Consider the following 13,046-nt stretch of genomic DNA (forward strand, 5'->3'; position numbering starts at 1 on the left):
AGTCATTTCATAGCCGCGCAGGGCAAAGGTTGCTAAAACATTTTTTTCAAGTTCAAAAAGCAAAGAAAGGAAAATATGACCGGCAAGCATGATCAAGCAGGTTTGTGAGAGAGCATTAGACATCATCACAAACTCAACTGGTCAATGCTCCCAACCCTCCCACTGCCTCCTAATCGTCCACCGCCCGTCGTCACCATCCCCAGCCGGTAAAACCTCTCTTCACCGGCCGCGGTCCGTCCACCGATATACCATTTCTCGGGGCCAAGGGCGTCTCGGAACCCACCACCTGAGCCGCTGGAGCTATCGCTTCCGCGGCGCTGGCGGTCTTGGGTGTTCGTGATAGGAATGGGCGTTGACGAAGAACTCGGCGGTGAAGAAGGTGACGAGTAATCTGCTGCAGGCTGGTGTGGGTGCGAGCTCAACGGCGTGCGGGTGTGGGAGTGTGGTCGTGAGGGTTGGTGGTGATGGTGGTGGTAGTGATGTGTTTCAGATGTCGGCTGGCCATTTGCAGACGCGGACGCGGACGGAGATGATGTTGATGATGCTGATGCTGAGGAAGCGGCCTTTGTAGCTATCGCCCGGGCGCCTTGCGAGATCTGGGACGGGGATAGAGATGAGGAGCCGGTGGCGGACTGGGAGCCCGCGGTTGATGCTTTGTAGGTTGACTGGGCGCGAAAGGCGGCTAGGAAGTTCGCCAGGAAGGGTCGGTTCGTCGACATTCTGGTTGGATGTGACTACTCTACCCTGTAAAGGGAGTAAGAGAGCTGGGGAGATAGGATGGCGTTAGATAGAGACAAGCCGAGTGGATGGGTGAGGGTCGATCACAGGTCGCTCGGGAGGTTATCGGAAGGTACTAGGCAGTACAACGGGGGATCGCTGCGGGGCAGACGTATGCGGAGGTGGTTGGAGAGGGCTCCAAGCGCAAACTTGGGGGGGAGGGAGTAATTAAACAAGAGACGGGAGAGAGGAGCGAGCGCAGTATAGTGGGAGGAGCGATGACTTCAGGAGTTGGACGAGGTTGTAAAAGTTATCCTGAATCCCCCGACTGAACCCGTGGCAACCAACCAATCAGCGGTTGCTGATATCCTCGGCGCTGGTGACGTTCAAGACCGTGGACCCCCACGTTGGCTTCAAGGTTCTCCAGGCGATGAACTGTCCACTATCCAGGGAACTATTCTTTTTATAAATTTAATCTTTGCCCGAGCATGAGGGGTCGTCCTTCGCATAGCCGGCTATAGGGAATTCTCGGATCCCGGATGAACGGCGCTCCAACAGTCATAACAATAATAATAATAACACATCCCACTATGGATGACAGATGGTCTGATAGCACCGTATGACATTTTTTAAAAAGATCTATAATGTAATTCTTATTCTCTCGGATTTCGCTCTATATTCTAGGTAGCTTTTGGCCTTCTTGGCTTTTGCGTCCGAGCCCTGACGGCAGAAGAAATGCGTGCAAAGAGGACTGCAAAATGAAACAAGAACGTAATGATGCATAAACATCTGACGTATCAAACCCTCGCAAGTAGACCGGAGTGTGTATCAGGACACGAGAAAACAGGTGCACCAGTCTTCAAAAGACAAACTGCAGCACTCGCAGCTCTTGTCGGATCCCACAAAAGCCGCCGGTCGCGGACGTATGTAATCGTTGAACAGAAGTCACACCCTTCGCAAGGGCAGACGGAGAGACAGGAGACCGTAAATAAACATACAGAAACAACATGTAACAGACGCAGAAAACAGAGAAGCAGAGAGAATTGTATAACATGGAAAACAGCAACTCTCCCGAGGTCACAAGCACTTATATCCGACCTGAAGATACAGACCTACTTACATCGTTTTGAACGGAAAATAAATAGTATGCGAGTTGGAGAACGGCCGTAAGGTTATGCAAATGAAACCCGAACACACCCCAGCCGTCGCGTGCGCCTTGGGATTTCAACTGTAGATGATCAAGATAGACACGCGAACGGAACCGATAGTGGACAGAAGCCTTTCGCAAGAAAGATACTTTGGCCGCGTTGGAAAAAAAGAAAAACGAGAGGAACCAGAGCCGCAAACACAATAACATGCCCGAGTCTATAGTTGGACGCCGGATAAACCACACCCCGTACCATTGGTTAGTTACCTGACCGATGGAAAATGCTGAGAAGATTTTGGACAAGATGAAGAAAAAAGGAAACGAATTTAACCAGATGACCCGCAGAAGAGAAATCGTTGTTCGTAACTGAGTATTGCTGAATTCGAAAATGTCATGTCGAGAATACGCGTTCCAGAGCAAACTCCGTTGAGTAATTCGACCTCTTTTTGTCGTGTAGTTGGAGCACCACGTCATTTAATTGGCAAGAGATCTTTGTGGAAATGTACAACCCAACCTGAGTAGAACACAGGACACACGGTGACTCCCAAACGTCGACTTCAATCTGTTTCTATGGTCTGGCGGGCTGAACAGTACCTAAAGTCGCGGATCAGCCACTGATCAATTATAGTCTTTTGTTCGCCACATTATTAGCTACTTACCGTCACCACCCATAGTCGAAGCCATGTACAGGCCATTCATTCCACCCTCCTGGGCACCGGCGGTGGTAGTGGGATAGTACTTGCGCTCGGCATCAACATGAGCGTGGATAGGTTCTTGGCCCCCAGGCATAGACTGGGAGAAAACGGGGTTCATGTAACCTTCGGGGGCACCGGGTTGGAACATGGTGGTCCAGTCGAGCTCGTGGCCGGGATGTCCAGGCATCACAGGGCGCTTATGTTCGTGAACAACCGGTTGTTTTACCTGCTCAAGGGGAGTACGGTCAATATTCAACTGGTGACCAGAGGGGTCAGCACCCGGCTGCACGAGATACGGGCTCTGCTTGGGAGCTGCTGGCCAGGGGGCTCCTTGATGCGGACGACCACCGGGAAACGCGTCTTCATGCTGACCACGGCCCATCCCATTGACAGATGACATTGGGAAGCCCATAGTCTGGTGATCTGCGTACCCAGGTCGGGCAGGAGCCAATCCATTGCCGTTTACGGCTCCCTCGCCGTAAGTCGTACCCGGGATGCCATTGGGAGGCGGGACATTACTACTGACTTCATCCTGGACAGGTTTTGCAGGATTTGCCGCAGCTTGCTGTTGTGACCTCTTGACATGCGCGTTGGGGTGCGACAAGTGAGTTGCTCCGGTGGGGTTACCACGTCTAATTGAGCACTTTTGGAAGTGGCGTTTCAAGATATCACTGCGAGAGAATGTGTCCTTGCAAAGAACACACATGTATGGGCGGTCTCCAGTGTCTGTCACGTGGCGCAAAGCTTGTTAGCAATCAAACGCAAAATTTAGAATTGTATGGAAAGAGGAATACTCACGGCGCAGCAAATGACGCTTCAGATGTTTGGCGTGAAGGTAGGTCTTGTTACAATGCGGGCAGGGGAATTTCCCGTCTGCATCCTTGGCTGGAATCGTAGTGTTCTTGGCTGTGCCATTGACACCATTGGTAACCGGAGTCGCGCGACCAGGCACACTTGGGAGAATACCGCGTCGGCCCTGGGACCCAACGACCTGAGTTCGAGGGGACTCTTTTCCAGGGTAGGCAGCACCATTGGCGGCGACTGGGTCCGCGCCCATCCAATGTTGAGGCTTTCCATCATTGAAGCTGAATGCACCAGATGGAACGCCATTGAAATCAGCACGGCGATCCCGGGGAGGCGCCGGCGCAATTGGCTGCGGATACGTCTGAGCACTCGATGCAGGTGGGAGCACACTGTGAGGGGGGGGGTAGTGTTGCGACGGCTGCTGTGCCTGCGGGTTTGGGTGGGAGAGGAAAGACGTGGGAGGCAGGCTACCCACACTGGTGTGAGGCATTATCGGCGCAGCAGACGACGCGTACACATCATGGCTTGACGCCGGGTACCTGTTCATATCAGGGCGGTATGGTGGCTGACCCATGTAGGAGTGGGGAGCCGGCGATTGACTGTGATGCGGCTGGAGAGGGGGCAGGGTGTGCGGCTGAGAAACCGGATACTGAGGCTGCATCGTGTATTGAGGCATCGGCATGCTCGAGATGGGCGCGGATGATAGAGGCGTGGATCCCTGAGGTAAACTGGTCGATGGGGGCCGGGAAGGATGATTTCTAGGATCCATCACGAAGCGGAGAACGCGTCTAACAAGGTGCGAACGATGGGGAAGAGATCACAGGGACTGGGAACTGGCGCGAAGAAAAGTTTCACGGTATCCCGATCATTGATCGTAAGACGAAAAAAATCTCTTCTTTCCGGATGTCTTTTGACGCGGGGAGCACTCAATCAACGTGCCAGAGAGATTGTACACTCGAAGACGTTCACGGGTCGCGTCCTCGAAGAATTTTTCCCACGAAGTGTTTTCTTTTTGTGTCTTCTCAAATCTCTCGTGCCGAGTTTTGTGCAGAATTTTCCTTGCGACACGACTTTATTCGGCTTCACCGGGACGGGCTCTCGAAAACGACAGGCAGGGAGATGCTGGATCAAAAAGAATCGACGATGAGCAGAGTTGCTGACTCTCGACGATGCGGCGTCAGGGCGACAATGGTGCTGTACAGGATCTCAAGCGACTCCACTGAGAAGAAGAAAGCCAGGACAGGTTGAGATGCTTAATCTGAGGTCCCCACGGTCATCCACCAGGAAAATCAGAGTGTGGGAACTTCTTTTTATCCGCAGTCGGCACGTTGTCAAAACACAAGATGGTTGTGATCCACCAAGAGAAGCCGGCGTGTAAGTGGGTCTTAGTCACTCCAGCAGTCAAGGAAGATTGCTAGCCAATTTCTGCTTCGCGTCAACAGTGCGCGATATCGACCAGGATAATTCGTTTGACGGAGTAAATCTAGCCAGGGACAGGCGCGTATAGGTGCGGAGATCAAAGAGTAGGAAGAAGGAAGGGGGTGGGAGGAAAAAGAAACGAGAGGTTGGTCTCGAGTAAAAAAAAAAAAAATCTTCTTTTCTTTTTTTTTTTTGCAAAAAAAAATTCTAAAAAGGAAAATTAAATAGAATAAAAGCGACGAAATTCGGCAGGGAGGGCAGCCAGGGAAAGCTGGCAGGACTTCCACGGGAATGGAGGGAGAGGGGAGGCGACCTGAGTCGGGGACGGAGAAGGGCGGAAGAAAATTAGGGGAGGACCAGAGGACGAAGAACTTGAAAAAGTACAGGGGAGGGCGAGGAGGGAGGCGGCCACAGAAATGAAAAGAGAGCGGTGACGATCGTAACTCGGGGAGGCGAATTAACGAAAAGAGGACAAAAAATATGAATTATTTGCTGCTGAATGGAAGCTGATGATGATTTGATTCTCCCAACGGTGTCGAGCTTGCCGGGGCCCTGATTCGTGCCTCACGACTCCCTCCGGTTTCCGAGTGCCAGCGCTGGGCCGAGCGTCAATTGGGCTCTGTTCCAGCTCGTTCAACAAGGACGATTTCAAGCTCCTTTTCACTCTCCTACAAGATGTCTGGGTGAGGGTATCGTTGTTTCGCCACGATGGTCTACCTTACGATGCAGAGCGATGCAGTGAGCTAGCCCAGAAACCGACAAGCCCGGCTGCGAAAACACGCTGGGACGAACCAATTCCGAACATTGCCCGGCAAAAAGGGAATTTGCATTTGGTTATTTGGTTGGCAGCAGCGGCAAACAGGGGAAAATGTCTGCGATCACTGAGCTATCTCCTGGCTACATGCGGTCTGCAGCCTGCACCCCGGCTAGTCTCCCTCTTGGTTGGCTGAGTCCGTTCGGCTTTGATAATTCCGTAAATAATCCTTTTGACGCCCATCTCCAAGCCGCCGTCTTTGCCCGTGAGAGGTGGCTGGAGGACGGAGGACGTGTGCCGAAGACGGGCATGATACTTCGACGAAGCTTCCCGCATCCAGCAATCGCATCGTCAATCGGAATCTGCTCAACCGTGATTTGTATTCTTTGGTGGTATTACTATTGGCACGCCCTGACGCAAGCGGAACCGATGGTCTCTTGCAGGAGTCACCCCTCCGTCCGAGCTGCCAGTTGAAACATCCCCCCCATCGTCACGATCTTACAGTACGGGCTTCAACTCGCAAAGGATGGGAGCAGCCCTGCTTATTGGCCCTTCACATCCATGCAGCAGGGAAGCGGGATGGAAAGGACGCCGGGGTGTGCAGCACCTAGCTAAGTTTCCGAGTGGTCTTCCGTCGCCATTGAGTTTTGATGCTGTTTTCAACCTGGCTGCTTGGATTGTTATTCTCTCGTTGTCTCCTTGATGCTTCCAGAGTATTTTTGCTGTCGTCCAATGCTGGTATCTATGCTGGATTCATAGCCATCCGGCAGCTGCAGTATCTGCCCTCCATGGACAGTGCATTCTGCAGAATCCTTCACCCCATCAGCCGTCCCGTAGGGCTCGGATTCATGCACCATTTCTCCGCAGTTAACAGTCTCCGCTGGCCAAATATTGGTCCATCAGATCTCATGGCACATCCACAAGTCCACATCTCCAAGTAGGGGTTGACAACCTTATCAGAGTTATCACACTGGGGAGTGGAGAGGCCCTGAAGTGAAGGAGTCGAGATTTGAGGTTGGCAGCACATCATTCATGCCCACTTGACTCCACGCCAGGATCAATCTGGAGATCCAGGCACGGGTTTGCACAACTCGAATGGGTGCTGTGGATACATCTCGTTAAGCTTAATCTTTGTACTCCAGTAGATGCCATATCGCCGCCATGTCAGCTCTCAGACCTTAAAGGTCTGCCTTGATGTTCTGATTCTATATGAGCAGACACGTGTCGCATCTGGCGGTGTTGTTCTCGGCCCAGGCAGCCTCAATTTTGAGTCTAACAGTCTGTCACACCCACCCAGCGATGAACGCGCATGGTAATACGTAGCTAAAACTCATCGTCAGAAATATATCTTGGGTGCTCCTTACACATTTGACCGTCTACATATTACACTCTGCTTTACGATACCTGCAGATTACGACCATCGAACAAAGAATTTGCAAGCATTCCACGCACACCCTTCATTTCGATTGCCCAGGGACGCGGAAGGCGACTCGCGTAAGCCGTGGCGCTGGGAATTCTTCGCAGTGACGAGTTCTCTCGGCTTAGCTGCTCTCATGTCTCATGTCACCATGTGTGATGACGGGATGTGGCAGCTCTAGTCCATTTCAAATGCACTGCTGCCACGCCCTGCTAAAAGCCTGCGGTACTTTTTCCAAACAAGACCTCGTGAAGAATAACATCCTCCATCCATGGTTCTGGAAAACTCTGCGATATCCCAAACTTCAATTTGCCTTTGCTCGCCTCGCCTCTGCAGGCGCTGAGTGGACAAGCCACGAGTTTCCTGGAAGGGATGGCGGCTGAGCTCCACCGCGGATTTTCGCAGGGAGCTTCTCCCGTTTCGATAGTGGGCCTTGACCATCGCCCGGGGGCTTATGGTGGGCTCATTTGCAGCTTATCTGACATGGCCAGTTCATACCTTCATATCATATCATATCGTATCATGGCAGGTCGAACCGGCCGCCACCACAAAGTTCCCTGAATTGTAGGCAGGCATCTAAATTAAGCTGAGCTGAGAGATGACCGATTTCTTACAAAGCAAGAAGACGACTGCCACCGGCCGGCAAAGCACGGAACGACCAGACCCGGAAAGGAAGGTTTCCCCAGTTCGGCGTCCTAAGACCTCACTATCGACTCGTCAGCCACCCGGTCGGACTGATGGATCATGGAATCCCACTATTTCTTCCCAGCGGACAGAAAAGGGTTTGCACGTCACAAGACCATCAACTGATCCTTGATCCTTCGAGTCTGCTTGAGTTCGACTATCATCGCCCGCTGGTCGGAATTTGCAAACTTCCTTGCAGAATCTCATTTCTCGCCCTACTTGCCACTTGTGTGGCCAGTTCCAGGGAACTGCCTCTCTGGGATATCGTGGTCTTCACGTTGGAGTCCGCCAAGGGTTGGTTAAACTCTCAAACCTCACGAGCGAGTCCATGGGCCTATCTGCTGCCTCTGGCCTCCTTTCCCCCCCTGCAGCTCGCCCAATGTGGCGGTCCGATCACGGCTGGACAGCTCCACCAGAGAAGCCGATGGCCCGCTCATGGAATTTTCGACGGGAGAAGCCCATCCAGGCGGTGTCCCCTCGCCGGTGCTGTCTAACCTTGATGGGCTGCGTTGTGCTCCCTCTGCGCGCTTAACGGATCATCGCCTCGAGGCATGAAGCAACAATACGGGTCCAGGAGAGCTCCCAGGTTTCCACTTTGCAGCGTGAAGAATTGTCCGTGTGGATCACTATTTACGCTCCTCCTGAAGCTTGGCCCCGGGTTTTTTTATAGTGTCGCTCACTAACCTTTCGTCTTCATATGATGCTCTCTGGCTTTCCCACGAGATAAACTTACACGGGTGAACTAAACGAGCAATTGAATTTTGACTTTTCAGTAGTTCCAGACGACATGCTACGTAACTTGACCGCGCACTCGCCAATTACAAATCACAAAAAAAACCTCATACGTGGCAGAGGACAAGAAACACAGTGGCTGGCGGGCAAGACGTACTGTCGATATCGGAGAGTTTCCTGGCTTCCAGAGTCCCCTCTGTTGCTGTCGGGCTTGCCGGAGACTTCCGCCGCTGTCCTCCCACTTACCTGTTTCGGCTTGGCGCTTCGACTCCTGGAAGGCCTGCTTCGAGCGTGCAGATCGCCTTGCTCCAGCAAGAATCTGGATCAGCGAATCACTGGAAAGGAGCGGAATGAATGCGGGCATCAAAATGAATACTTGCCTCGGCACTTTTCGAGTTTTGGTCTTCCGAGGACGTTTTTCCGGCCTTGGACGGAGGAAGGCCGAAGTCAAGTCTGGTTCGTTCCAGTCTCAGGAGCGCTGGAGGCCAATCATACGGTTTGTTCTAACGCCACACACCTCATCTGCATGCACTCGAAGCGTGAGCATGGTCTGAGCCAGACTTTCGAAACCTTTTTTTTGAGTTGGCGCTCTGCTGGCCCATGATTGGCAGGTGGCACACCCTCTCTCATTACGACTTGGCGCGGTCACGATGCGATCAACTCAACAATTCAACAGAGGATTGCTGATCGAAGGAACCTGATCCTGCCGCTCAGGTTGCTGAATGGGTGAGCAAGGCCGGCGAGTCGCGAACTGGTGCGAACAAGAGATTGATATCGTACACCGTATCGACTATAGTGGCAAGTTTCTGGCAAGATCTTGTTTACAGGCCGTGTTGATGAAACCCCTCACCGTGCTTTCTATTAATAATTGCGAGTCTAGATCTCCAGGCAGCACAACAACAACGCATGTCATATTACGCGCATTTGTTGAGTACCTTGAAGTCTGGACTCTTGGAGTTACCTTTTATCAGATATGTACCGTCACGCGGATACGCATAATATAGCATGATAGAGTAGTGTGTCTATGCGGTGCGATTACGGCGAGATCAGCCAACAAACACGGCTCACGAACTGGCATAGCTTTTTCGCAATCGCATCCGGTTTCAGTGCCGTTGCATCCATCTCCTTTCTCCTTTTCCTCTCCCCTGATACTTTGAGCAATGTGCGCGATTTTCGAGAAAGGTCTCGTCTGCCGCGGCAGAATGAACGAATCGAGAAGGTCTACCCTAGCACCCTATCCCGAAGTTTAGAGCGTCTGACATTCCTTCGTGGTTTCAGCTGAAGGTGTCGTATGCTTCTAAGACTACATTGCAGACGTGTTGGTGGCGTCGTTGGAGTCAGTGGCTTACGTTAGAGAGTACGTGCTCGACCTCCTACAGTGTACTCTACCACACCGTGCGCCTTGTTCATTATCATCGGTACTTGACCATGGGCCAGAAACACTGCACGTTGACCCAGGAGCCTATCTGAGTGCTGGGAGATGTTGAACAGCTAATCTCGTCCTCGATACCATAGTCGGGACAGATCGTCAACGACACGGCTCCAGGGAACACAAGGTCGCGATATGGATGGCCGCTCGGCAAATGAAGGCCTTTCCGACTCCGAAGCCACCCCGAAGGAGCAAATGTTTTGAGAGGTATGCCTAGACTACCACCGTAGTAATTTCATACACCGCGAGACGGGCCCTTCACTTCACATCCCGTTTCCCCTCGCTAATTTCACCACTTTCAGGTTTTCGCTCTTGGCTCTCTATGTGTTGTTTCCTCCACAGTCTACGGATACACTAGCCACCCTGCCACTGGGCACACTGACAAAGTGCAAAAGCGGGCTGGCGCTGCAGGAGACAACGCAGTGCTGACCCTGGTTCCTGCATCGCGGGACGCCTAGTAAACGACAAGTCGCCTTGGAATTGGAACTAAATAGTTAAACACCTGAGAGCAGGGGACCACGGCCCCTCCTGCTCCCAATTTGGCCCCAGGAATCCAACAATGGCATTGCTTAGGCCTGCTGCCCGCCTCACTAAGTAGCTATAGTAGGCAGCGCTATACTTTGACACGGCTGTGCTAACTGTTTCCTGCTAAGCACTGGCGGTCGTTGAAACAGCGCGAGGTGGGGAACTGACCTTCTAGAAGCTGTCCTGGAACGAATCCTCTCCGGATACTATGGCCTTGTTTACCAACAGCTCCGACCTCCAACAACATTTTACAGGGGCTATATTATAATCGTCATTAAGTAATGAGGTCCTTAATATAATATAATTCCGGCCGCGTGGGTTTGTCGTCATGTTGTTTTCCTGTATGTTGTTGTTTTGAGATGCTGAGGCACCCATATCCAAGCTCTCGCCCCTTGTTTCGCGGGGAGATGAGCCTCCCAACTCCCTCAGCATTTCAAATACTTTCTAATCTGAGGAGAGTATCGAGAACCAATCTACTTATCGACTAGATGAGCGAGGCTATGAGCCTGAGGCTCTAGTCCCAAAATCGATCTCTGTACATGCGCCCCATTTATATAGGTATATATACATACAATCTCAGCACAGGGGACTACTACAGCAGAGCTAACACACCGATGTATCTAGCCGAGATCTAATCCGAAACTCCATACGATGCGATACGATACGATAACAACGCACTGCCCTTCAATAATCAACTCCGCCACTAAGTACGTACGTACTCCTCCGGAGCACTGCTAAGTGCTAAGCAGGACCCGGACCAGCGGAGACAAGGTCGAGCCCGAGATCTGAGACGGAGAATCCGAGCTCCAGTTCTCCTGCACCTCGCGGATGGAGAATGGGAAGTGGGAACGCTCCTGCGCTGCGCTGGTCGACTCTGCCCGGGCCGCGGGCTGTTTCCGTGCTTCCGATGCTCGACCTCGAGCCTGTGGGCTTTTCTCGCTTTGGTGATTACCGTGCTGCGTACTTACTACTTTCGTAGAGACGATACTGCCGCTGGGGTACTAAGGACCGTTTTGCGGGGGAAGTCCGTGTTGAGTGAAGTCCAGTCGGGTGTTTTACTTACCTACTAAATACTCACATCCCACCACTGGCCCACTGCAAGTCTGTAACAAACGATACATAAGCCACTAAACCACGAAAAGACAAGACGGAAAGACCGACAACCCAATTAACCAAGGCACCAGCTCTTGCTGCGACGTGCGTTAGTGAAATTCGATGTATGTCGGTGGAGCCCTGGAGAGGTCCAAGCCCAATGCATGCAAGCAGCGCGTTGCATATGAGCTGTTGATTCTCCATACAAGAGACCAGTCAGTGGCCATTGACCGAAGCTCTCGCGGGTCCCTCGATTTTAGGTATCGATCTCATGGATCGAGGTTTGTTTCTAAGTTGGTAGATCTAAATTTAACTTTCAGCAGGACTGGGGAAGGTTTGTTTATGCATGTGTCCAAAGTGTATGCAGATTTGGTTGCCTTCCTGGGGTCTGGTGATGTGGGTTGGCCGTTGAACTGGCCATGGCTACGTGGGGAATTTGTGAGAGGGCTTTCTTGAAGAAGTCATGGGGGTGGTCTGGTTCTTGCCATTGGTTTGCTGGATGGATGCTGATTTCATTGGCTTGGTTGGGTTTATCGTTTCAGGTAAGTCTGTGATAGTTATATATCTACTATACTGAGTTTCTGGTATTGGAATTCGACCAGTTGATATGAAATCTGTAAGTTTCTCCTTTGAAGATCTGGGTTCATGGTGCTGTTGCATGATGCTGGCTGCAGCATATATCGCAAGCGATATATCGGGCCTGAGACGGAGTATGGAAGTGAGGGAAGATGTTTGAAATCGTCCAAATGCATCATATATTATACCCTAGCAAGGTCAGCCTTTTAGCCTCCCATTTCCGAAGCTACTAAGGTTTTGGATTCGGGGATAATGGATTTTGCTGCTTCGTATGTCTCATGAGATTCCCGGCCGTCTCTCCTAGGACAGGCCGAATCTCATCCTAGAAGTCCTGTATTCCATTCCAGGCGTCTGCGTCTCTATAGTGCCTGCAGATCTGCCCCGGAGAATAATCGAGCGGGCACTTTCCTAGATGATCTAAGAGTTCCCGTCTTTGTGCCTCTTAGTATGTTTGGCTTGACACAGGGAAGGATGTTCCAATCTCGGAGGGCCCCCATAAGGGCCGAGCCCATGATCTCTGCCAGTTACCAACCCAGGATATCTCTTTGCTCGCGCGATATATTGTCCCCACTGGTCACCGCGGGACGAGAGCCTGGTCGCCGTCTTTGCTGAAGTAAAGGCAGCCGTACCTGTTACAGCTAGGTGGACGCGAAGAGCTATATCCAGTAGGACTCTAAGCACTTACCTAGGGAAACTCATAGACACTCATCTTTCTTGAATGCTCACAACATCTTCCACTGTCTGGACCTTGTGCTCGAGGCCCATATCCGGCCAGACCAGAGCGAACTGCTTACCTGGGGCATGCTCCATGATAATGTATTTTGCCCCTACCGGGTTAGTAGAGTCAACCCTAGAGCACTAAGCGAGAGCTTTGGAAACCGGAATGTGAAGGGCGTTCCTCAACTGGATGTGAGTCAGAAGGTCCGTTCCTGGTTACCTTGTAACATCACTCACGAAGTCCATAGTTACGACCTCTGACACCGTAGTGAGAAAGGCTGGTCCTGCATTCGAATTCGTAGCTTGTGCAATGACCTTCATCTTGCTGGGTATGGTGA

At 51.8% G+C, this 13,046-nt stretch overlaps 5 protein-coding genes across 5 annotated transcripts; 3 read left to right on the plus strand and 2 right to left on the minus strand.

Annotated features, from left to right (window-relative positions):
* Positions 1-125: 125 nt before the first annotated feature.
* On the minus strand, positions 126-719 carry ASPVEDRAFT_82739 (uncharacterized protein; the record flags this gene model as incomplete). The annotated part of the gene is made up of 1 exon (XM_040817246.1): positions 126-719. One exon carries the CDS (start codon positions 717-719, stop codon positions 126-128), a length of 594 nt encoding a protein of 197 aa, XP_040666964.1.
* A 1,796-nt stretch (positions 720-2,515) lies between these two features.
* Positions 2,516-4,132, minus strand: ASPVEDRAFT_130270 (uncharacterized protein; the record flags this gene model as incomplete). Its single annotated transcript, XM_040806703.1, has 2 exons — positions 2,516-3,285; positions 3,358-4,132. The coding sequence occupies 2 exons, from the start codon at positions 4,130-4,132 to the stop codon at positions 2,516-2,518; spliced, it is 1,545 nt and encodes a 514-aa protein (XP_040666965.1).
* A 2,479-nt stretch (positions 4,133-6,611) lies between these two features.
* ASPVEDRAFT_621711 (uncharacterized protein) lies at positions 6,612-7,230 on the plus strand. Its single transcript, XM_040815602.1, has 2 exons — positions 6,612-6,814; positions 6,877-7,230. Exons 1-2 carry the CDS (start codon positions 6,746-6,748, stop codon positions 7,132-7,134), a joined length of 327 nt encoding a protein of 108 aa, XP_040666966.1. The 5' UTR covers positions 6,612-6,745; the 3' UTR covers positions 7,135-7,230.
* Positions 6,943-8,278, plus strand: ASPVEDRAFT_622321 (uncharacterized protein). The gene is made up of 2 exons (XM_040815607.1): positions 6,943-7,517; positions 7,579-8,278. The coding sequence occupies exons 1-2, from the start codon at positions 7,408-7,410 to the stop codon at positions 8,129-8,131; spliced, it is 663 nt and encodes a 220-aa protein (XP_040666967.1). The 5' UTR covers positions 6,943-7,407; the 3' UTR covers positions 8,132-8,278.
* Positions 8,279-8,312: 34 nt separating this feature from the next.
* ASPVEDRAFT_40759 (uncharacterized protein) lies at positions 8,313-9,262 on the plus strand. Its single transcript, XM_040812202.1, has one exon. The coding sequence runs from the start codon at positions 8,425-8,427 to the stop codon at positions 8,971-8,973; it is 549 nt and encodes a 182-aa protein (XP_040666968.1). The 5' UTR covers positions 8,313-8,424; the 3' UTR covers positions 8,974-9,262.
* The last annotated feature ends 3,784 nt before the right edge of the window (positions 9,263-13,046 follow it).

Source organism: Aspergillus versicolor (assembly GCF_001890125.1).
Source record: "Aspergillus versicolor CBS 583.65 unplaced genomic scaffold ASPVEscaffold_4, whole genome shotgun sequence".
NCBI classification, from domain to species: domain Eukaryota; kingdom Fungi; phylum Ascomycota; class Eurotiomycetes; order Eurotiales; family Aspergillaceae; genus Aspergillus; species Aspergillus versicolor.

Excerpts from the sequence above, each read along its gene's own strand:
- ASPVEDRAFT_621711 (XM_040815602.1), top strand. The coding sequence starts at position 6,746 with ATGAGCAGACACGTGTCGCATCTGGCGGTGTTGTTCTCGGCCCAGGCA. Across the intron at positions 6,815-6,876 it reads CCTCAATTTTGAGTCTAACA|AAATATATCTTGGGTGCTCC; the intron begins GTCTGTCACACC and ends ACTCATCGTCAG.
- ASPVEDRAFT_622321 (XM_040815607.1), top strand. The coding sequence starts at position 7,408 with ATGGTGGGCTCATTTGCAGCTTATCTGACATGGCCAGTTCATACCTTC. Across the intron at positions 7,518-7,578 it reads ACCACAAAGTTCCCTGAATT|ACGACTGCCACCGGCCGGCA; the intron begins GTAGGCAGGCAT and ends CAAAGCAAGAAG.
- ASPVEDRAFT_40759 (XM_040812202.1), top strand. The coding sequence starts at position 8,425 with ATGCTACGTAACTTGACCGCGCACTCGCCAATTACAAATCACAAAAAA.